Raw genomic sequence first — 26,084 nt, forward strand, 5'->3', positions numbered from 1 at the left:
CAACTTTTTTTTTTTTTTGCTCCCGAAAATTTGAAAATCGCGCCGGCCGAAAATTCGCTCAGTGGGGGGGGGGGGGGGGGGGGGGGAGTGAGCACATTTTTTTTTTTTTTTTATCCTCAAAAAAATTTCAATTTGCACCCCCCCCCCCAAAAAAAAAAGGTAAAAATCACGTGATTTTACATGATTTTTTTCTCAAGGGGGGGGGGGCCGGGCCCCCCGGGCCCCCCCCCCCCCCCTGGATCCGCCACTGATATTTGAAGACCGCGAAAGAGATAGGAAGACCAAATTAAAGATATCACCCAAAGAGAAGAGAAAGCTCACGAGAAAATGAGGTACTTGGCCCTTGACAGAGCAGAGAGGCGGGATCTAATTCAGACGTTTTCAATTGACGGGCCTACAGGCATCAGGACAAGAAGGTGATCAGTGACTTACTAACAGGTAAAGAGTTGGGTCTAGGGTCGAAGTTAGGAGTTCAGTTGGTGTAGGATTTTGACCGCCGAACATTAGTATACATTGTCTTTGCCTAATTTTCAATATTTTGCTCGCTCGCTTCACTAGATCGCAATATTTGGAAATTAATATTTGGAAAATTGATATTCGAGCAACAGACATCAATCCTGCCCCCCCCCCTCCCCCTTAAATGGAAAGTTTATATTAGGGCAAGAGACATCAGTCCTGCCCCCTCCACCTCCCCCTCCGGCGAAACGGTTCATGTATGCTTATGCCAGCGTTCACTGCAAACATTATTTTTGTGGATTTACTTTTTTATCGCCCATTGTTTACTTTCCATTCGAACTTTGAGGTTAGTAAATATATTACTCCACAATTCGATGTAACTTTGAAAAAGAATAACTGACAAATATCTTACCTGTTGTGTTTCACTCATAATAATGTTTACGTATGGTAATGTTTCAGCATCTTTGCTATATCAGTCTGCTTCGATAATCCCCAAGTCTGGGAAAAATAGTGTGTCGATGCCACACTTTGGTGTTTTCCCTTATACCCTTTTGTTGCATGTAGAACGTTTGATATTCAGTAAGATTTAATCGGTTTCTTTTCACTTTGATTATGCTAGAACTCGTCTCACTGTATAAGTCACTTCCTATGTAGTACATTAATCTCTCCCAACATGCTCAATTGCTTCCAGACGGTTTATTTTACAATGTAGTGTATACCATAAAGCGATTTCATTATGAAAGAAACTGTGTGGAAGCGATGGGAATGTGATTATGTAGCACAGAAGTATTGGTGTATACTTTGAGGTTTTGAAATCATCAAAATGATTTTAAAAATTCGCCCAGTCCTGCTAAAAGTCACAGGCACTATGGGATTGCACAAACATTCACCTGTTACCTGTGATATTTCGAATATGAGGGCTTTTGAACAGTTTTTTTTTAAATGATACTCTTCCACATTTACGTAAAAAAGAATGGACAAGCTCGCAAAATATTTTTGACTTTTCCCAGAACTCAACTTTCTCTTTAAATAACACTTGTTCTCACTTGGAACGCGAGGACTATTGTTGAATACCAGGGAGGTCTATCAGCTAGCTTATACGTCATCGAACTCGTCAACTTTCCTAAGATGGAGTCTGCTCTCTTTCTGGCTTCTCTCTGAACCTCCGCGAGATGGTCGCCTTCCTTCTGCTCCTCCACAACGATGATGGTGTCATCATCATCACCGGTGTAGGTGACCGTTTCCATGGCAATGAGGACTGGATGTTAGATAACTCTGTATAAAAGACATGATGATAAAAAAATAGCTAAATATTATTGGGCAAATATCTACCCTTGTGTATGTCACGGCTCCTACAGAGCGCCACTGCGTCATTTCCGTTAGCTAAATTGCCCTAAGGTGTTGAAAGTATTCAGTGAATTACAGGTACCCACTTTGTACACCTGGGTTGAAAGTGGGAAAATGCAGATTAATGCTTTGCCAAAGACATTAGAACTGCGCAGTTGGGATGCGAACCATTTGATCCGCAGTCCGATGACGCATCCCCTAGACCACATCACTTAATACCTGTCAGTCAGGTAGGATAGTAAAAAATATTTTAAAAAATCATCAAATCTAATCGACCGAACCTACTAAGTAAATCCTACTGTTTCACGGCCTATTTGTAGCACTAGCTCATGACTCTGGAGACTGATGGTGTTCAGTGATGGGTCAAAGAGCGATCAAAACTAGAACACACAAGTGTATATCCAGTTAAAGGTAATTTAACTAAAATTCCTTTGGCGATTTACCTGTGAATTATTCCTCATCGACTATAGTAACTGAATCTTCGCTCTGCGACTTGGTGTACCTTCAGTGACACAGCAAGGGAGATGAGAATCATGTGACTTGATTAAGAATTATGAACGTAGATAACGACTAACATATCATCAGAGTTCTTTATTACCTCCGGTTATTGTCCCGCTTGTGTGTAAAAATGCTTGATAGTCACTATAACATGTAGATAAAACATTTTTATAAACGGTCAAATAAGGTTAATCACGAGCAAAGTACGATTAACCGCAGAACAAGGTAAACACAAAGAAGTATTTAAAGGTTGGAATGAGTTTAGGACCAATAAATGCTTATCGACGAAAACGACGATTCCGTGAAGTCTACATAATGGCCCGGTCCCACTGGCCGATGGACACAAAACGTATGCATAAAGGAACACAGCGGACGAGCAAAATTTCGAGGGTGGCTCCATCCGTTTTCATCCGCTCCAGAAATGGACAAAATTGGCGAAAACTTGCGAAAACAGAACGGAAAATAACGGACGTGGGTAGTATGTAGCGGGGATGTTAAACGGATGTTCATCGGAAGCCTAGCGGATGAAAGCGGATGGAAGTGGATGACAACTTTGAATACTTTATATAAGAGATGCATACGCTTACATCCTTTCTATTTCCGTGCTACTAACGATGTATAGACGTTCCATGTACCTTATCTTTCCTCTCTCTTTCCGTTTTCAGCTCCAGCGGATATGAGTTGCGAGGATGCCCAGAGGATGCAGAGAGGATACAGCGGACGTTTAACGGATGATAACGGACATAGAACGTTTGTTGCTCGTATTTGTCGCGGATTTACATCGTACACGGCGGAAGTTCATCCGTTCTAAAAGTTTTGTGCAGCACAAAACTTTTTGCGCTTAAGGCCCGGTCCCACTGCACTTACTAGGGCGCTTTAGTAACGAGACGGAAGGCAAAGAGGACGGGAGAATTCACTCAACCGAGATCAAATAATGTATGCAGTTCGGATTCTGTCTATTGAAATACTATTATTCTTATCAGGTGAATGAAATAATTTGTATTGAGGCACTTCACAAAGACTTATGCATTAAATTTGGTTACATTACGAAAATGACGGAAGGCAAAGACGAGGGTAACCGAGCAAAATAATCAATCTGCGCATGTGCGAACCAGAATTGTCTCCGTCTTGTTGATTTTCACGACCTGTCTCAGCCATAATAGCGTTCGTTCCCTAAACTCGACGGAAGAGTTGTATCGCCGTACAATAGACCATTTTCGTAATGTAACCAAATTAAATGCATACGTCTCTGTGAAGTGCCTCAATACAAATTATTTCATTCACCTGATACGAATAATAGTATTTCAATAGACAGAATCTTAACTGCATACATTATTTGATCTCGGTTGAGTGATTTCTCCCGTCCTCTTTGCCTTCCGTCTCGTTACTAAAGCACCCTACTGATTCAAAGAGGATGTAAAACGTAAACAAATCTTGCCATCCGTCGGAAAACGCTATGCATCCGTTGTGTACTCATTTCATACGTGTTTCATACTGTTAGGATTCAACCTTTCCCCTCAATGCTACCCGCTTTATATTTGTTATGTAGATTACAGAATTGGGTTGAATGCATTGGGTAGTTAAGCTCCACTGCACTCTACATACATTGTAGCTCCAACAGGTGATGCATAGCTATGGTGGGTGGGTTGCCTTACCTAGCAGTGTAGTGTCACTATCTGCACACAAGTCATACAGGCAGGACCTATGGGTTGGAGGTGAATGAAAGTTGTTTCATAGGACCTATGGGTTGGAGGTGAATGAAAGTTGTTTCATAGGACCTATGGGTTGGAGGTGAATGAAAGTTGTTTATAGCATTTTGCGCTGCAAGTCCAATTTTCATGGAGGGTCAAGATCACCAGAACCGACATTGAGGCCTGCCCCGATTTTCTGCATTTCAGTCAACCAGTCAAACTGTAAGTTTAATCCAAGTTTAATCCATATTTGTATTCCTTTTTATAATGATACATTGGGCGTGTTCATTTGTCATTGAGACAGTCAAGGTCACAAGTGAACCTTTGAATTAGGGATTAGTAATGAAGACTGCAAATCATTTCTCTAAAGTAATAATGTAACTCTTTATACATTATTTTGTTCATTTTTGAATAATAAATGAAAGTACATGTTCGCAGGATTTGCACTCAGTAATTCAGGCTCTTTCGAATGTTGAAAGGATATTTGTAATGCAATGTAAATCATTATGATAGAAGCCTTTTCTGTAATGTATTTTATTGTATTGCCTGATGATGATTATAGTCTCGTTAAAAGATATTAAGTAGATGATGAATAATTTAGTATTATTCCGTAGACTATTAATAGCCTGGGTTAATGTTAATTTTTAGATGGTGTTCCGGCTAGGACGTACAGAGCAAGTCCTGTATCCAAGTTTCATGCCACAATGGGTGGATCTCTACCTGTAACGACTAAGGAGAGATGAAGGTTTCATTACAGCTAGAGGAACCCCTTCGTTACGGTGGACAAGTTCCAGCAACAGTAACAGCTATGGTTTCTTTATTCCCATGAACAATATTTAAATATCACATCTTGAGAGTGATTGCATCACTAAAGTGGGTTATTTTATTTATATCTCCAAACGTACGATAAACCTACGACCATTTTTAGTGTCGATACTCTGTACAAATGTGTTTTTTTACGACAGCTAAGACTACAACCTCAGGGTTGGGTTCGATATATTCTTTATATCTTTATATGTATTTCTATTGTGATAAGAAGTAAAGTAATAAAGATAAGAAGAAAATGATATTCTTTGATACACTTAACAGAATTTGAAGTCTTTGTTTATTGTGTTAATCTTCCTGTGAGACGATTAGAGAGTTTAACTAGATCACGAATTAAAGTCACCTGATTTTACCCAGTTGTGACACATACGCTCTATCCATCGAGCATCCGTCCACTGCAGGCGCGGATCCAGGATTTTCCAATAGGGGGGGCCGGAAATTTGAAAATTGCGCAGACCGTTTTTCAACTCAACATACCAAAACTGACAATGTCATATTAGAAGCACCATATGTAATTTTTTTGACATTTTCATCGGGGGGGGGGCTGAAGCCTCTCGCCCGAAAAGTAATTTTCTAGTTTCACGATTTGGCTAGTGAGCGAAGCGAGCGAGCAAAAATTTGAGGATAATATGTATTTTGTGAAAGTGTTATTTATTAGCAAAATATACGAGAAAAGATATAACAAATTCATATTCGGGCAGCTCGCTGTTCCCCTCCCCCTCCCCCCCCCCCCCCCATTAATTTTTTTTTCAATTTCAATTTATTTGCTCATAAAAATCCAGAAAACACGTGCAAACATTCATAAATCAACATGATACAAAGGATAAAATTCACAAGAAAAATTGATAACAAAGTATACATTTGGATTAAGTATGAGAGGGACAGCAAGAAAGGAACAAGCCTTGTGATTAGCTGACCCTGTAACATAATACATTAAGGACGCTACAAAAAATAACAAATCACTTACAACAACATAAGGGGGGGGGTATACCTATACATTTAAACAAACAAACTTGGTGAATACCTGTCTAAAATAAAGTGCCTAGATTTTGACTTAAAAACATTTAACGAAATTGCTTGTTTAATATCTGAAGAAAGAGAGTTCCAGATTTGGGGTCCTTGAAATAATATTGAGTTTTTAAAAGATGAGAGCCTCGGTTTGGGTAAATGAAAATCATTAGCATTTCTTGTATTGTATCCATGATATTCATTATTGAACTGAAAGAATGTTTTAATATAGTCTGGCAAGAGGTGATTGTTACATAAGTACATAAATATAAGCACCTGAAATACATATATATCATGAAATTTCAAAACACCTGATTCAATAAATAAAGGGTTGGTATGGGCAAGGTAAGGTGCATGAGACATATTTCGTATTGCACGTTTTTGTAAAATAAACAATCTATCAATGAGATTATTACTTGCATTACCCCAGACAAGAATACCATAATTAAGATACGGATATACAATTGCATAATAAATCATTTTTAAAATCTCCTTTGGAAATGATCTTAAACAATACATTATTCCTATATTTTTTGCCAGCTTATTGCACAGACTATCAATGTGATTTTTCCATGTAAGTTTATGATCTATTGTAATGCCTAAAAATTTTACTGACGTTACACACTTAATATCTGTATTGCACACTCTAATTGAAAGATAATCTGGTATCAATAAGTTACTAAAAATAATATAACTGGTTTTTGCTACATTGATTATCATTTTATTTGCGTAAAACCACTCAGATATTAATTCAAGTTCAGAATTGAATAGATTATGTAAGTCCTGACAGTTAGGATGGGATAAAAACAGACTGGTGTCGTCAGCAAACATAATACAATGTAATAATTTAGATACTTTACTAAGGTCATTTATAAATAAAAGAAACAACAGTGGTCCTAAGATAGAACCCTGTGGTACCCCACATGAGATAGTCCCTTGCTGTGATTTGCATTTAGAAATTTCAACATATTGTTTTCTATTTGATAAATAACTTTCAAATAATTTAAGTACAATACCTCTTATGCCATATAATTCAAGTTTGTGTAATAAAATAGCGTGATCTACTGTATCAAAAGCCTTCTTCAAATCTAAAAACATTGCAATCATATATTTCTTGTTATCAAGAGCATTAACAACAGTGTGAACAAAATCAATAAGAGCCGATGACGTCGAATGTCCAGGACGGAAACCATATTGGTTCAAAGATAATATATTGTACTTGCTTATAAAATCAAATAATCTATTGTACATACATTTTTCTAAAATTTTAGAGAAAATTGGCAAGACTGATATGGGTCTGTAATTTGCAACATTTTCACTTGAACCATTTTTATATACAGGAACCACACGAGCAATCTTTAATTCATCAGGAAATATACCTAAATCTAAGCATTGATTGAATATTGCACAGATGGGTTGACATAAAATATGTATAGATTTCTTTATAACCTTGATACTTATATCATCGTACCCCGGACTGCAATCTCTCTTTATATTTGACACAATATCAATGATCTCGTAACATGTGATTGGTTTAAAATAACACGTACTAGAATTCCTATCCAAATAACGACAAGGATTCAAATTTAAATTATTGCCCTGATCAACAGGATATTTCAATTCAGATACAATATTAATAAAATATTCATTAAATACATTACAAATTTTGGAGGTATCATGTAACACCTGATCATTAGATATCAAAAAATTAATACTGCACTTTTTATTTACACGACCCATTGCACAATTAACTATGTTCCAAGTCTTTTTCATATTCCCTTTGGCTGTTGCCAAATTTTCCATGAAATAGTGTTTTTTAGCTTGTTTAATCATATTATTGACTTTATTCCGACATTTTCTGTACACTTCTTTTCGATACGGTGTTGGGTTTCTCAGATAAAGTCGATATGAACGACATTTTTTCTTTGACAACTTACGAATATCAGGATTGATCCATGGTTTATTTTTTTGGGGTGTTTTTTTCAAACATTCTAAAGGAAAACACAGATTATATACATTTAAAAACCTCTCTAAAAATTGCACATAATTTACATTTGGATTGTTATTATGGCAAGACCATTGGACCATCTGAAGGGATCTTAAAAAACAATTTATACTTTTATCATTGATTATTCTTAATGGCTTATTCAAATTTGGCTGAGATTGAATATCATTCCAGCTAATACAATATACAGGTAAATGATCGCTGATGTCTGTTATAAATATTCCTGATTCAACATTGTCTACATTATTAGTAATTACATTATCAATCAAAGAAATTGTGTCGTCAGTGATTCTGGTAGGATGGTCTATCAACGGATACATATGATGCGACAATAGTAAATTGATGAAATTATCAACATGTTGCACTTTACCTACATTCAATAAATTGATATTGTAATCACCTAATAAATAAATTATTTTATTTTCCCTATTTACAACGCTAAAAACATTTGAGAATCTCTCTAAAAAATCATCAACAGACTGATCCGGAGGCCTATAAATTGACCCAACAATTATACCAGAATTCTTATTGACAATTTCCACAAATACACTTTCAATACAGCTATCGGTCTGTTCTAAGTCGGGACGTCTTATATATTGCACATTATTGTTTACAAAAATCCCAACTCCTCCACCCCTTCTTGACAAGCGGCTAACGCCTTCAAATTCATAACCATCTATATTACACAAAGGGTGTATGGTGTGCTCCTGGAACCAGGTTTCTGTGACACATAGTACTGTAGGCTCTAGTTTCACACTGTTTAAGAATTCAGTGATATTATCAAAACTATGAAGAAGACTTCTTGAATTAAAATGGATACATGAAAGTGGATTTGCAGATTTTGCTTTGTTTGTAATGTATGTATTAAACTCATCAGGTGTAAAATATTTCTTACAAGGACAAAAATCAATACTATCAAGCGATAAAAATTCATGCAAGGTGTTTAAGTCATGGTTGCATTTACTTAGGCATTCTCTCAAATTGTTACAGGTAGACATTTAACAACAGCCACAAAAAAAAATAAAAAAATTGATGTTCAAGAAAACAAACAAACAGTACTGAACAAAGGCTAAGTCACCTTAAAAATGTACTTAAAAATGTACTTAAAAAATGTATTTAAAACCGTACATAAAAATGGACATAAAAATGGAATATGTAAAATAAATAAAATGCCTATATAGGTATCGGAGGAATGGATTGGTATATTTTAGTAGTCTGCTTTATAAAAAAAGCTGCATGAGTTGTAGAAGTGAGACATTCCAACAAGGTGTTATACAGTACATCATGAATGTGTTTTAATGTTTTTCAGATCTCCTTCACTTGCAATAAGTTTGGTGATGCTCTTACCTCCGGTTGCGTTGATAAGAGCAATGATTCGACCGTCGGAAGACCATGCAGCTGTGACACCTGAAGTCTTACGTGTTGCAGACAGAAGTTTCTGATTCTCAACTGTCAAGTCTTCGACAATTACTATCCCTGTTCCTTTCAATTTCTTTCTATTGTAGATGACCTCTCTCCTCTTCCTGTAGGTTGTCAACTTGACAATTATGGGACGTGATCGGGCCTTCCTAGCTGATGAAGCATCAGTCAACGATGTACCTGGTGCTGATGGCTCACTGTTATCATGCAGCCTTCCTGTACGGTGAGTGCGATCTAGGTCTCTCACTGGATCCAAGGTTACACCAAGCTTGCGAGTGATGACGTCAGCTACAAGGGCATCTGTGTTTTCCCCTTTCTTTTCTTGCAGACCAAATATCCGGATATTTGATCGTCTAGAGTACTGTTCCATTGCATTGATGGCAGATTCCATTCGGTTGATATCATGCTGTTGATGAACAATTGTTTCTTTCAGGTGTATAACTTCTTTCTCTTTCTCCTCAAGGTTCTTCCTCAAGGTTCTTCAGGACATCAAACATATCTCCCTGGATTTTCTCAATTGAAGTAAGAAATTCACCCATTTTCTTATCAATAGCTTTACTAACAATGGCATCCAGGAGGTTAGTGAATTCATCATTCTTGACTAAGTCTCTTATTACCTGACTAGTTACAGCGAAGCGCGGAAGTTTTGACCTTTCATTAATTGATATAAATTATTAGAGAAAGAAGACGATTTGTTGTACCATTCTCGACTCCTATTCCTTTTGTCTGAATTCAGTTTTCCCCCTCCCGCGCGAAGCATTGACCTTTCATAGTTTAATGAAATTATTAGAGAAAGAAGATAATTCGTTGTTCCATTCTCGACCCTCAATCTTTCTCTGAATTCAGATTCCCCCCTCCAGCGCAAAGCGCAGAAGCTTAACGTTTCATTAAATTATTAGAGAAAGAAGACGGATTTGTTGTACCGTTCTCGATTCTTAATCATTGTCTGAATTCAGTTTCCATACCCCCCCCCCCCCCCCCCCCGCGCGAAGCGCGGAAGCTTTGACGTTTCATTAAATCATTAGAGAAAGAGTACCGTTCTCGACTCTTAATCCTTGTCTGAATTGAGTTTCCCCCCCCCCTCCAGCGCGAAGCGCGGAAGCTTTGACGTTTCATTAAATTATTAGAGAAAGAAGACTATTCGTTGTACCGTTCTCGATTCTTAATCATTGTCTGAATTCGGTTTCCATACCCCCTCCCGCGCAAAGCGCGGAAGCTTTAACGTTTCATTAAATCATTAGAGAAAGAGTACCGTTCTCGACTCTTAATCCTTGTCTGAATTGAGCTCCCCCCCCCCCCCCCCCCCTCTCCCGCGCGAAGCGCGGAAGCTTTTACATTTAATTAAATTATTAGAGAAAGAAGACGATTCGTTGTACCGTTCTCGGTTGTTAATCATTGTCTGAATTCAGTTTCCCCCCTTCCGCGCTTCGAAGCTTTGACGTTTCATTGAATTATTAGCAGCGCTCAAAATGCACGGGGGCGATGGGCGATTGGCCCCCGTGAGCTCCATAATCGCCCCCGTCAGGTTGCCCACGGGGGCGATTGCAAAATAAAAAATCGCCCCCGTGGAATTATAAAAAAAAGATTATCTTTTCTTATATAACTTTAACACAATATTGAGTATCAATTTTCAAACCTTAAACCAATGAAATGGAACTTAGATGGCGCTTTCTCTCCCATCTCTATGAGTATTACCGATACAAACAACGGAAGCTCGCAGTGCACAGCTAATGCGGCCGTCATACTGCGCCGGTAGTACGTACCGGTGTGCACGCTGACGCCCAATATCTGCTGGAGCTGGAGACGATCGCGCAAGGACTGAAACATGGAGAAGTTTTTCGTCGTGAAAAGTGTGAATCCTCTGAAATCTGGTTGTTCTAAAAGACCAGCAAATAATGTAACTCGACCAATAAATCAATATTGAGAAGAAGATCAGCAAAGATGTTGCAGGGGTGGATCTATGCGGTTTAGGGGGTTTAATCCCCCGATCCCCCTTGGGCTGCCAAGTGAAAATGTGATGTGCATAGAAAAATGCTCTCATGTGTCCAGACCTACACAGTAGTAGTAGATTTCAGTAGATGCCAGGAAAACATCACTAACGGGTGTTCAAAATAGCACCAAAAAAATCGCCTCGCCGCTTCGCGGCTCGTGGACGATGCTCCACATCGTATTTGGTTTACCCCCCCCCCCCACCCTTAGCAAAAAGCTAGATCCGCCCCTGTGTTTTGGAAGGATATGGTAAAGACTAAAAGTAAAGAAAGAATGTAAATACGGTTGCTCCGAATAATGAAGAGGACATTATGTGCAAAACGGGAAGAAATGGAGAGAATGTCATCACGGGCAGGCGCGGATCCAGGATTTCTTAGGGGGGGGGGCAAATTTGAAATTATGTGAGCCAAATATTGGTACGTAATGGTGACCGGCATTGACGTAATGGGGGGGGTGCAGGGAGGGGCGATTTTCCCACTCCCTCCTCCGCAAAGCGCAGAAGCTTTGACGTTTCATTAAATCATTAGTGAAAGAAGGCGATTCGTTGCCCGTTCTCGAAAATAATCCTCGTCTGAATTGAGTTTACCCCCCCCCCCCCCTCTTGCACGAAGCGCGGAAGCTTTGGCGTTTCATTACAGTATTAGATAAAGAAGACGATTCGTTGTACCGTTCTCGAAAATAATCCTCGTCTGAATTCAGTTTACCCCCTGCCGCGCGAAGCGCGGAAGTTTTTACGTTTCATTAAATCATTAGAGAAAGAAGGCGATTCGTTGCCCATTCTCGACTCATAAACTTCGTCTGAATTCAGTTTCCCCCTCGAGGGCGATATGCGGAAGCTTTGACGTTCCATTGAATTATTAGAGAAATAAGACGTTTCGTTGTACCGTTCTCGAAAATAAAACTCGTCTGAATTCATTTTACCCCCCCCCCCCGTCCGCGCAAAGCGCGGAAGCTTTGACATTTCATTAAATCATTAGAGAAAGAAGACGATTCGTTGTACCGTTCTCGACTCTTAATCCTTGTCTGAAGCCAGCCCCACCCCCCTCCTCTTGCACGAAGCGCGGAAGCTTTGACGTTACATTAAAGTATTAGAGAAAGAAGACGATTCGTTGTACCATTCTCGATTCTTAATTCTTGTCTGAATTCGGTTCCACCCCCCCCCCTCCCGCTCGAAGCGAAAGCTTTGACGTTTCATTAAAATTATTAAAGAAAGAAGACGATTCGCTGTACCGTTCTCGACTCGGCTCAAGGGTTTTAGGCACTAAATTACGGACAGCTGGGTATCAAGAGGCCCGACTTAGGGCCCTCGGTTGGGTCTAGGGCCAGAGCCCCGGAAGCTCAGGGATTTTAGGCGTTTAGTTACGGTTAATACCTTATTTTGTTGTGACACTGGCAGTTAACTATTTTTTCTTACTTGCTCTCTTTCTTTCCATTTCTCTTTATATACTATTTCAAAAAAAGTGGAGGGGGGGAGGGACCTCAAGGCTCCCGATCCCCGCCGTTTCGCGGGCCCTGACGTGTAGGCCCCTAGGCATCTCAAGAAGCATATTTCTTGCCTGGCTGTAAATTAAGGAATGTGTCATTTTACAACAAACGCATAAAAAAGTATAATTTACTAAAAAATCTCGGAAAATTATGTCATTTCAGTATTATGTGTAAACCACCGTTATGGAATTAGAAATAAACCACGTTTGAATTTTATTTTCCCCGAGCCCCCTCCCCAATTAGTACGCCAGTGCCCCCCCCCCCCTGATTTACACTTTGTTGGCAAGTGATCTCCCCTACGTTTTTTCTTTCTCTTTTTTTTTTCTTTCCCTTTCTCTCCTCTTTCCCTTTCCTTTCCCTTCCTTCTCTCTCTCTTTTAGGTTTTCTATCTCCCCTTCTTTTCACCCTTTTTTCTTCTTCCTCTCTTCTGGTTCCTTTTAGCTCTCATTTTTTCATTTTCCTTCCTTCTCTCTTTTTTTTTAGCGGGGGCGGGGGGAGGCAAAGGCCTTTTGCCCCACCCCCATCCCGATCCGCAACTTGTTGGCGGGAAAATTGCAACTGATATCCCCTTTCTTTTATTTACTTCTTTCTAAATTTTCCTTCCCTTTATTTCCTCTTTAGTGACTGGTCCCTCAGAAACTAGTGCTAAGCGAGTCACAGAGAATTCATGATTTCAACTGATGCCTGTCAGTGCATTGTAAATTTGATTTTTCTTCAAATTTCATTTAAAAATCTTTTCATATTGAGAAATATGGTGCACTGGCGTATGGGCTATGGTTGGAGCGTTGGATGCGTTGAACAGCGTTGGTGTATTTTGAGGATTTATCATATTCATATTCTGAATATTTTCAGCGAATTGGATAATATTGAAAAGGATGCAATTCATAGTTGTACTCGATAATTCTCACTTAACATATTCTCTCTCTCTCTCTCTCTCTCTCTCTTCCTGTCTTGCATAAAGAAAATATGAAAATAATATTTTGCCTTGATTAAGAAAAATTGAAATTTTATCAGTATTAAACAGGGAGAAGGAAAGGGGAGGAAATTAATCAAAACAAACATTGAAGAATGCAATTCAGTGTTCTTTCGTGATTCATAAGAATGAAAGTACATTAAAAGGTGAAATAATCAATTGAAGAGCGATGATAAATCAATTCTTTGACGTTGATTGATTGAATAAAAAATAATGAAACAATATGGTCTGAAGGTCATATATCTTCGAATATTAGAAAGTTTCATCCGCCATCGTGTTGTTGAACACTATTTGCAATTTAATGTTAATGCGGTGACTTGTCGGTTACGAGCAGAAGGTCATTTCAGGCTTCTATATTCTATAATACTATCAACAGATATCTGGATAGAGACACCTCGTCACATCAAGCTACGAGAAAGTATATCATTATCTTACAGAATTCTACTCGAACACCGCATCGAAATTCTTTTCACCCTTTTTTTTCTTCTTCCTCTTTTTTGGTCCCTTTTAGCTCTCCTCTTTTTCCTTTTCCTTCCTTCTCTCTCTCTCTTTTTTTTTAGCGGGGGCGGGGAGAGGCAAAGGCCTTTTGCCCAACCCCCATCCCGATCCGCAACTTGTTGGCGGGAAAATTGCAACTGATATCCCCTTTCTTTTATTTACTTCTTTCTCAATTTTCCTTCCCTTTATTTCCTCTTTAGTGACTGGTCCCTCAGAAACTAGTGCTAAGCGAGTCACAGAGAATTCATGATTTCAACTGATGCCTGTCAGTGCATTGTAAATTTGATTTTTCTTCAAATTTCATTTAAAAATCTTTTCATATTGAGAAATATGGTGCATTGGCGTATGGGCTATGGTTGGAGCGTTGGATGCGTTGAACAGCGTTGGTGTATTTTGAGGATTTATCATATTCATATTCTGAATATTTTCAGCGAATTGGATAATATTGAAAAGGATGCAATTCATAGTTGTACTCGATAATTCTCACTTAACATATTCTCTCTCTCTCTCTCTCTTCCTGTCTTGCATAAAGAAAATATGAAAATAATATTTTGCCTTGATTAAGAAAAATTGAAATTTTATCAGTATTAAACAGGGAGAAGGAAAGGGGAGGAAATTAATCAAAACAAACATTGAAGAATGCAATTCAGTGTTCTTTCGTGATTCATAAGAATGAAAGTACATTAAAAGGTGAAATAATAAATTGAAGAGCGATGATAAATCAATTCTTTGACGTTGATTGATTGAATAAAAAATAATGAAACAATATGGTCTGAACGTCATATATCTTCGAATATTAGAAAGTTTCATCCACCATCGTGTTGTTGAACACTATTTGCAATTTAATGTTAATGCGGTGACTTGTCGGTTACGAGCAGAAGGTCATTTCAGGCTTCTATATTCTATAATACTATCAACAGATATCTGGATAGAGACACCTCGTCACATCAAGCTACGAGAAAGTATATCATCATCTTACAGAATTCTACTCGAACACCGCATCAAAATTCTTTTCACCCTTTTTTTTCTTCTTCCTCTTTTTTGGTCCCTTTTAGCTCTCCTCTTTTTCCTTTTCCTTCCTTCTCTCTCTCTCTCTTTTTTTAGCGGGGGCGGGGAGAGGCAAAGGCCTTTTGCCCCACCCCCATCCCGATCCGCAACTTGTTGGCGGGAAAATTGCAACTGATATCCCCTTTCTTTTATTTACTTCTTTCTAAATTTTCCTTCCCTTTATTTCCTCTTTAGTGACTGGTCCCTCAGAAACTAGTGCTAAGCGAGTCACAGAGAATTCATGATTTCAACTGATGCCTGTCAGTGCATTGTAAATTTGATTTTTCTTCAAATTTCATTTAAAAATCTTTTCATATTGAGAAATATGGTGCATTGGCGTATGGGCTATGGTTGGAGCGTTGGATGCGTTGAACAGCGTTGGTGTATTTTGAGGATTTATCATATTCATATTCTGAATATTTTCAGCGAATTGGATAATATTGAAAAGGATGCAATTCATAGTTGTACTCGATAATTCTCACTTAACATATTCTCTCTCTCTCTCTCTCTCTCTCTTCCTGTCTTGCATAAAGAAAATATGAAAATAATATTTTGCCTTGATTAAGAAAAATTGAAATTTTATCAGTATTAAACAGGGAGAAGGAAAGGGGAGGAAATTAATCAAAACAAACATTGAAGAATGCAATTCAGTGTTCTTTCGTGATTCATAAGAATGAAAGTACATTAAAAGGTGAAATAATAAATTGAAGAGCGATGATAAATCAATTCTTTGACGTTGATTGATTGAATAAAAAATAATGAAACAATATGGTCTGAAGGTCATATATCTTCGAATATTAGAAAGTTTCATTCACCATCGTGTTGTTGAACACTATTTGCAATTTAATTTTAATGCGGTGACTTGTCGGTTACGAGCAGAAGGTCATTTCAGGCTTCTATATTCTATAATACTATCAACAGATATCTGGATAGAGACATCTCGTCACATCAAGCTACGAGAAAGTATATCATCATCTTACAGAATTCTACTCGAACACCGCATCGAAATTCTTTTCACCCTTTTTTTTCTTCTTCCTCTTTTTTGGTCCCTTTTAGCTCTCCTTTTTTCATTTCCCTTCCTTCTCTCTCTTTTTTTTTAGCAGGGGCGGGGGGAGGCAACAGCCTGGGAGGCAAGACCATTTCGTACTCCCCCCCCCCCGATCTCCTTCTTCCCCCTTTTCTTTTCTTCTTCATCTTCTTTCTTTCCCTTTCTCTGCTCTTTCCCTTTCCCTTCTTTTCCTTCTCTCTCTCTCTCTCTCTCTCTCTCTTTTGCGGAAAGGGGGGGGGGCAAGGCCCGCTCACCCCCGCTGGATCCGCGCCTGTATCTACATTATATCTACTAACGTTAGACCCTAAAAATGGATCTAAAAGATTGATTGACCTGGTCTCAGTGACGGGTAAACTTTTTTTTTCTCACTTACTAGGTCTATAACCATGAAAACCGTCTAATTTTACTTTAGATTTTCAAACAGTAACAGTTACGACCTAAATTAGGCCTAAGGCCAAGGGCTGTACTCTACATTTTAATAACAAATTTAACGTTAACGTTAGACTTAACTTAAACTGTTGTTTCTCTGTGATACAAGTGGGATGGGAACACTTTTTTTTCAACAGCAAAAAAAAAAAAAATCTTTCCCCCCTTTTTTTTCCTTTCTTTTTTCCCCCTGGATCCGCCACTGATCACGGGGATAAAGTATACAGCTATGTAACAAGTAAATTTCTAAGAGGGAAAATGCCGACTTAAATAAATGATAATGATTAAATACCAAGGAATTCAGGAGTTTCATGGTTACCAATTCAATGTAAATTTGTATTAAAATAAGAGCCACCGTCAGCACTAAAAGAGCCCCCGTGAGAAGGATCAGGGGGCTCTTTTTGGGGGGGAAGAGCCCCCGTGGACAAAAAATTAATTTGAGCCCTGATTATTAGAGAAAGAAGATGATTCGTTGTTCCATTCTCGACTCTAAATCCTTGTCTGAATTCAGTTTTCCTCCTCCCGCGCGTAGCGCGTAAGCTTCTGACGCTTCATTAAATTATTAGAGAAAGAAGATGATTCGTTGTCCCATTCTCGATTCTTAATCCTTGTTCGAATTCATTTTCCCCCTTCCGCGCGAGGCGCGGAAGCTTAGACCTTTCATAATTATTAGAGAAAGAAAATAATTCGTTGTTCCATTCCCGACTCTTAATCTTTCTCTGAATTCAGTTTCCCCCTCCAGCGCAAAGCGCAGAAGCTTAATGTTCCATTAAATTATTAGAGAAAGAAGATGATTTGTTGTACCGTTTTAGACTTGTCAAAAATGTTTCTTTGTCTGCCCCTTTTTTTCGTCCTATGTCCTCTTACTGCCCCTACCGCCCCTAGCTACGCATGCTTTAAAGGGAAAATGAAACAAACATGATTGTGATAGCATACAATAAGGTCAGTAGAAATGAAAGGGGAAAAAAAAGATCTATTTATACACCAACCATGAAATAATCGCAACCGGGAGCGTCATATCTTAGTTTTGTGTTATCGGGCGAGGGCCGGGGCGTGGCGACCAAGCGAGATTTTGCAATGTAGAATGCTGAAATTATGCATTCTAGAAAATCCTTTAGTCCAATATGTACGTTCTTTCCGCTACATGTATATTTCTTTCTAGCTAAATATCTAAATTTCCGGGGGGACGTGTCCCTCTATCGGGCCCAGGATCGCCGCCGCTGTCCATTATCACTACCAACATGAGTTCAAATATAAGCACAAGCGAGTTGGTATGAGCTGAATCCAAATGAAGGGCAAAATAAGAGTTGTGAAGCGGCCCTACCGTTAATTTAAAATTTGACTGTTTAGTATATAGCTTCTATTTGAAAGACATCCAAAATATTGTGCCCTTTTAAATTTTTTTCAAAAAGCAGGGGCTGTTTGTAACGTTTAACTTTGAATCCGTGGCTCGAGATTTTATGCGGCCGGCCCGGCCCCCTCTATTCAATAACGTTTTCCAAGCCTTCTGGAATGACCCCAAATCTCCCGATTACAGTTTTTCCCTAATATTCGTCGTTACTGTCACTTAGCGCCATTTCCTTGTCTTTCCCCCTTTCTCACCCGACTTTTTTCTTCCCCTTCCCACCTTCCCCCTCCCCCCCCCCCCCCCCCCCCCCACCCACTCAGTGTTATCTAGGGTACGCGCATGTATGTTCCCTCTCTTAGTTTAAAAGCACCCCTTTATCTTCGGTGTGTAAAGTCAGAGCGGGCCGGATTTGTGTGTATTACGGGCCGGACTTTGTTGCGTGAAAAGTAACCCTTTATCGGAAATTTTGGGAACACAAAATCGGTCCCTCCGACCCCGGAGTGGGAGTGAGGTGGGGGGGGGGGGGGGTATCTTCTTCTTTTTTCTTTCTCTCTCTCTCTCTTTCTTTTCTCTTCTCTTTTCTTTTCTCTTCTCTTTTCTTTTCTCTTCTCCTTTTTTTCTTCTCTTCTCCTTTCTTTTTTTTCTCTTTTTTTTTGCGCCGCCAATAGGGGGGGCCGCGGCCGTTTCGGCCCCCCCCCCTGGATCCGCCACTGCACTGTGATTTCATCCGCTCAAAAATTATTATTATTACCGATTCAGCTCGCAGTGCAGTGCCGCCGTCAGCAGTGGTTATAGGCCTACTGCGCCGTTAGTAGCGGTATGTGTGCACGCTGCCGCTCCATGTCTGCTGGAGCTGGAGGCGATCGCGCAGGGGCAGAAACATGGTCATGGAGAAGTTTTTCGTTGTGAAAGCGTTAACCCGCTGAAATATGGTGATTTCAAATGACCAGCAAATAATAAACCTCGACCAGTAAATCAATATTAGGGACTTTTAGATTTGCACGATGAGAACGTGGACTGCAACGTGTGACCTCCTTTTAAGGCAGTGCCAGTGCTTAAAAGGACGTCACATGTGACTGCCAGTGCACGTCCACGCAAATCTAAAAGTCCCTATTGAGAAGAAGAGGAAGACCAAGATGTCGTAGAATGATATGGTAACATGGGCAGATCTACGGGGGGGGGTTAGGGGTTTAACCCCCTCCTCCCACCCCCCCCCCCCTCCCCGGCCCCCTTGGGCTGCCAAGTGAAAATGTGATATTAAAGCGGGGGGGGGGATGCTGGAGAAGAGGACTACTAATCTATTTTATTTTTTTCAGGGGGGGGGGAGTGAAGCGCCGTTTTAGCATGACTTTCTTTTTAACTCTTACTTTCACCTATCTCAGATAACCCTAAGTTTTTGGTTGCTGCTTTATATGTAGTTGATAATGCATTATTAAAATAAGGAGAGAGAGAGAGAACCACCATCATTTTGCAATGGTTCATGCAGGGTTCGTGTAATGATGTACATTTGAAACCATTTCTTAGCGTCTCAACCCTAAAAAATAGCAAAACTATTTTTGAGGAAAAGCATTATACTGAAATAAATAAAGAATAATAGCTTTATATTGGATCATACTAATACTGATACGGGCTAAAGACAATGTGGTATTTGTGTAGAGGTATTCCAAAATGACATTCTGATACTCAACATTTGTTCTGGTATTATAAATGTATATACGCATTATACAACTGATCTTAATGATTTCGTAACGTGACATAGCTTCTTCTCCCCCTGCAAACAAAAACGAAAACAAGGTTATTTAATAAAAGGATCATGCGACAAATAATCATTGTGATTCAAATTGATGCAAGGATTTTTTTGAATAAGCAATGCTTTTTACCAGAATCTTCTTTGTAAAAACGACTTTTACAAATCTCAGCCATGCAAATCTGCCACTGTGTTGTAAGATCACTTTCAGATTAGGAGAAGTGTATTCTTTAATGAAGTGTATTCTTTAATGAGTATTTTTTACATTGAATGGAACGTCTCAACTCAGTAAGCATGGCTGAGATTTGTAAAAGTTGTTTTTACAAAGAAGATTCGGGTGAATAGCAGTACTTATTCAAACAAATAGTCGCATCAATTTGAATAACAATCATTATTCGTCGCTTAATCCCATTCAATGACCTTGTTTTCTTTCTCGTTTGCAAAGGGAGAAGAAGATATGTCTCGTTAAAGACATCATATAGATCAGTGTTGTATGCGTATAGATTATATACACAGGCCAGTAACAGGTATGTAGCTTGTAAATTTGTAAGAGAGAAAATGCTGATTGAAATGATAATGATGAAATAGCAAATAATTGAGGAGTATCATAGGTACCAATTCAATGGATATTTGAATAAAAAAAGAGCCCCCGTCAGTACTAAAAGAGCCCCCGTGAGCCTTCTCACGGGGGTTCTTTTTTGGAGGGAAGAGCCCCCGTGGACAAAAAATTAATTTGAGCCCTGTTACAAACATAAAAACAAGACCACAAACGTACACTCAAGCAAATAAACCCACACAAATACATACAGATTTCCACAAAACGTCATAACATTTCGCAAGAGGCATCAGTTTGGGAATCTTATCTTCTTCTTTTTTATTTCTACAGCCTGAGATGTCAAAATCACAAATTGAATAATTTAATAATTAATCAGTCAAAATTACCTTGTTAAATTAAAAATACAAAATAAAGTCAAAGAAACACTCTTTCGTCATGAAAAGAGTAAATGTGAGAACGCACACATGTAAACAAAAATATAATTTTCCTTCAAAATAATTATAAATATCTTCCAAGTAGGTAGGGAAGGTGTAAGGAATTGGAGACCCTTAAACACATTTGCATAATTTACATAAACATGAAAAATGTTACACATACAGAGAGCTTTGTATTCTCCTTAGTAACTTCTTCTCTGTATTTGGTAACAATTAACAAAACTGTGGTCATGATGTAACTGATTAATAAGATAAGAATGATTAATGACGCCATCACCAAAGGTCTCTCATTACCTCCATGTGTAGTTGATAAGGGAAAGTTACAAATCAAGACATCTTAAATACAATTTGAATGAAAATGGGATTGTTATAGTTATAGTTCAAGCACTTATTGAAAGAGATACATGCAGCCAATGAACGTAAAACGATTTTAAAACAATGTGGCCCAAACTATTTCTGTTTTTTTTTAGAGTAATAAAGGTGCTTTAAATTATGTTTAAATACTTTTAGAATAATGTTATGGCAATGTGACTTTTACATTGATCAAACTCACAGCATAGAAACAACTTCTTAAACATAAAGGTGAATTCTGGTAATGCGGTGGCATTGTGAAGGAAAAGGTGTGGAATGGATCAGAAAAAAGTTGATCATGTAGCATGTAAGTATTGGTGTGCAATGCAAGGTTCCGGAGTCATCAAAATCATAATAAATTTGGCCCAGTCTTGGTAAAGTAAGAAGCATTGTACACAGAAGGATGTATTAAACATATGCGTCCATCTCGCGTACCCATTTGCGTCCCTCAGCGTACAGTTGCGTAGGCCGGCGTAGGGTTGCTTACGCTCGGCGTAGTCGGTACGCAACACTACGCAACTCTACGCAAGGCCCGGTGTGAAATCCCCTTAAGGTATAGTAAATGGGTACTTACCAGGTAGTAATTATTCCTCAAATTCTTTCAGCAGCCTTGAGTAGACTAGTCCAGAATCTTACCGATTTGATTTCGGGACCTCTCCCTAGGCCCTACCTGCTGCAAGCCGAATATGACATGATCCACAAATTCGTTTCGCCGGGCCTACACATTCTTGTTTCACGCCATCTTCGGCTTGAACCGGGTGATCGCGTGATAGTGCAGATTGTTGAAATTATATCTGCAGGATTTTGGACTAAGCTGGGCTAAAGCCAGAGTAATAGTATTATTTTCTGATCGCCTTCGTACCATTAATAATATAGGATTTCCCGGCCAAATTCGCGAGTTTGTCATTCAAATTAGTTTGTCTTCCGTTCAAATTCGACGGTTTTAGTGCAGTCAGGTATATCTCGGGTTTATATTCCCTTTTTTAGTTTTCAAATCTATGGACTTTTCGTTAGAATCTACGTATGTTTCATTCAAATTAACGAACATTATGCTTCTTTCGCTATTTGGTCATTCGATTTGGCGCAACACGATTTTCTGACAACGCGACGGTGTACTTCTAGCATTCTAATTCATTTGTAGCATTCAAATTAGCACTTTGTGCACTTAAATTGATGGTCATTATACATTTCTCGTTTATTACACACTTTTTATAGCTCATTCTTTTTCTTTCAAGATTGTTTTTTGATGTGTATTTCATCATATTTCATTTTCTTGCATTTATACACTTATTATTATTAGATTTATCTGATATTCATCAGCATTTAAGTTTGATTGTTAAGAAGAAAAAAACGACTTGCATCTACGGACCTGATGGTCTCAGTATATTTGTAAATGTTCATGTAAGGAAGTTGTTTGTCTTATGTTTTATCATAAATTGATCATAATTTCATCATAATTTTATTATGGAAGAAGGGTATAATATTGTGACTGGAGTAGTGAGGGACTAGAGTCAACAATTTGAACATGATTCATTATTTAGCCATGTCTTAGCCATCGATCTGCTGGCGGGCAGGTAAACTATGAAACTCTTTAAGAAAAACAGAGGGGTGTGCTGGGTATAAGAGACGATGTGAATTACTTTTGTAAAATTCCGAGTCTGTAGTAAAAAAAAAAAAAAAAGTAAAAAAAAAGGGGCGATTGAGGGTACCCCCACCTTTCCCGGGTATATTAACATGTCCGTGCAGAAATGCCATATCCCTTGATTTCGCTCCTTCTCTACTTTATGTCTGACTACACCCATCTGCATTGTCTTGAAAATAACTAAATGGAATAACAGTTTAGACCCTAATGGCAAATCATGCATTTTAGCTGCATTATTTAAATACTGTAAAAGTTTGTTGCAATTCTTCCCCCTTACATTCCTAATTTGAATAAAAAATATTACGAATACGAATGACAGGTGTTAATTTGAATGATAAAAATTACGCTTCGACAAGTGAATATTAATTTGAATGCTAGTTGAGCAGTTTCTAAATTGAATGACAGATCTATGAAACCCTTCGACCAAAATCCTAAATTAAATACAAAAGCTGGAAAATTGAATGATGATTGGCATGGCAAAGCCGATCTGCGCTAACTTAAATGCAAAGTAAATGAATTCGAATGACAAACACGCGAATTTGGCCGGGAAATCCTATATTAGGCTTATAATTATTGGCAGTAGTAGTAGTAGTAGTAGTAGTAGTATAAGTAGTAGCAGTAGCAGCAATATAAGTAGTAGTAGTAATAGTAGTAGCAGTAGTACCATTATGGAACAATCACAGTGTTGCCACACTATATTCACATAGTCGACTATGTGTAAACTGTGTGGACAGTATGTGTTCACATTGTTGTCACAGTGTGGAGTTTCAGACCATAGGATTTACCACATATTATCCACATAAACCGACATACTAAACACAGAGTACCACATATTTACCACTGTAGTATATGTATTGAACTATCTGTTAGCTCTGAGTTCACAGAATTATCACAGTGTGGGGTTCAGATCATGTGGTTTACCACATAGTCGTACATATTTAACACAGAGTGACACATATTTACCACAGTGTGGTATGAATTGAACTATGTGTTAACTCTGTGGCCACAGTTTTGTCACACTGTGGGGTTCAGATCATGTGGTTTACCACATAGTCGTACATATTTAACACAAAATGACACATATTTAACATAGTGTGATATGTACTGAACTATGTGAAAACTATGTGCTCACAGTATTGTCACACTGTGGGGTTTGGTTTACCACATAATCGGTCATATTTCACACAGAGTGACACATATTTACCACAGTGTGGTATGTATTTAACTATGTGCTAACTCTGTGATTACAGTATTGTCAAAGTGTGGGTTTCAGATCATTTGGTCTTCCACATAGTCGTACATATTTGACACAGTGTGCCACATTGAGAGTGTGCGAGATTGAGAGTGTGCGCTTCATGAGAGCTGCACGGGTCGAATTTGCTCCGAAAATTTGAAGATTTTCATAAGATTTTCCAGCTTTTACAAGGTATCATATAACTATATGATCTCTGGAAATAGGCTAAGAAAACTGTAAATATTAATGTTCTCAGATTAACTAATTGTGATAAATTATGATGATACACAAGACAAACAACTTCCTTACATGAACATTGACCATCAAGTCCGTAGAAGTAAGTTTTTTTTTCCCTTTAACAATCAAACTTAAAGGATGAAGAATATCAGATAAATCTAAAAGTATATGAAGTGTATAAATGCAAGAAAATAAAATGTGATGAAATACACATGAACAAAACAATCTTGAAAGAAAAAGAATGAGATATAAAAAGTGTGTAATAAACTAGAAATATATATTGAACATCAATTTAAGTGCACAAAACGCTAATTTGAATGCTACAAATAAATTAGAATGCTAGAGGTACATCGTCGCGATGTCAAAAAAATCGTGTTGCGCCAAATCGAATGACCAAATAGCGAAAGAAGCACATTGTTCATTAATTTGAATGAAACATACATGGATATTAACGAAAACTTCATAGATTTGAAAACTAGACAAAGGAATACAAGCCCGAGATATACATGACAGCACTAAAAACCGTCGAATTTGAACGCAAGACAAAATTCATATTAATGACAAAATCGCGAATTTGGCCGGGAAATCCTATATTATTGTTACAAATTCATTAAAATGTTACGGACACTGTCGATATCATTGCTCTCGTCTCTAATCACTCAATATACTGTATATCATGCAAGCTGTATTGCGGCTTAACCATACACACAAATTATTGGTAACAGAAGAGAGAATTTAAAATATTTTCGTTCCATTCATTAACTCAGATATTAGGAAGAAGGGCAGCTCAATATTTGGTGTCGAGTAATCGTGCTCTTTAATACTTGGTATAAATAAGATGTTTGATTAGAACGCTAGCATTTTGATGGCGACAGCAAAGACTCGAGAAGAAGTTTTCCCGCTTTCTTGATCCCGGCTTGTCTACGGAGCTATATATCTATACCGTTTTCGAGCAGCCCGACCTCCGAGCAAGGGTACAACCCGACCGTGAGGGAAGGGCAGAGTCTGTCCTCAAACCAGGGACTCCACTCTTCGTAAGTTGAAGGCCGCACGCATGCCCTTGTGTTGCCGTTACGTAAGGCAAGGACAGACCCTCTTGACGAGCGAGACCCTGAAAAGGTATTTTCTTTACACCAATATTGGGGGCAGCCAAAGTTTATTCAAAGTACTCTTTGATGTTAGGGGGTCTGGAAACCCTTTCTCGATGTAATATTCGGTCTCTTTTTAACTTCATGAAATATATGGTCATTCTTTTAAGAAGTTCTTGGGTAAAACTGACCAGAAGTGTCATGGGATTTCCGAGTAACGAATAATGTTTTCGACGAAATTTTGCATTCAATACGATTAGATGTGAAGTAGACCTTCTGCTTAACATATGTAGTTTTACATATCCTCCGCGAAAGTAATACTGGGTCCACTTCGAGAATGCAGAAAACTTTTTGCGATTTGAGTACAAAACAATGGAGGAGAGTTTGGCCAACTTACCGGTTCGAGTTGGGCACAATATGGCAAATTCTGCTTTGTTGGGCAAGCACAAAACAAAAGAATAGATGCCATATTTTGTGACCAACTGTAACAAAGTTGCCCGATCTGTGTGTATATATGGCTTTGATAATGGTTACATCACGCATGGCCAACGTGACTTCCAGCAAACTTTCGTAACTTAGCTCTCTCTAATCTACGTGAATCATAACCATTTCAGAAGACAATCAAACAGCTAATCACGAAACTTCTCATGATTATCGGATATTGAAATTATCTCGAGCTTCAAGTGTGCTTTAAAAGTTAATAAGCATGAGCTCAAATAATGTTATTTTGTC

The 26,084-nt window shown here is 38.4% G+C and overlaps 1 protein-coding gene across 2 annotated transcripts in view; it reads right to left on the reverse strand.

The window, feature by feature from the left end:
* LOC592004 (solute carrier family 23 member 1) overlaps window positions 1-21,922 on the reverse strand; it is a 45,515-nt gene extending 23,593 nt beyond the window's left edge. The window contains exons 1-2 of one of the 2 annotated variants that reach the window (XM_030996162.1): window positions 21,726-21,922; window positions 1,503-1,731 (exon numbers count right to left, since the gene is read on the reverse strand). In XM_030996162.1, coding sequence (XP_030852022.1) covers window positions 1,503-1,703 — 201 coding nt within the window. In that variant the 5' untranslated portion in view covers window positions 1,704-1,731; window positions 21,726-21,922. Of the gene's footprint in view, window positions 1-1,502; window positions 1,732-2,246; window positions 2,390-21,725 lie in introns of those variants that run through there. The other variant, XM_030996161.1, reaches the window with a different exon arrangement.
* Window positions 21,923-26,084: the final 4,162 nt, after the last annotated feature.

This window comes from Strongylocentrotus purpuratus, unplaced genomic scaffold (genome assembly GCF_000002235.5).
Source record: "Strongylocentrotus purpuratus isolate Spur 01 unplaced genomic scaffold, Spur_5.0 spur5_scaffold_3, whole genome shotgun sequence".
NCBI classification, from domain to species: domain Eukaryota; kingdom Metazoa; phylum Echinodermata; class Echinoidea; order Camarodonta; family Strongylocentrotidae; genus Strongylocentrotus; species Strongylocentrotus purpuratus.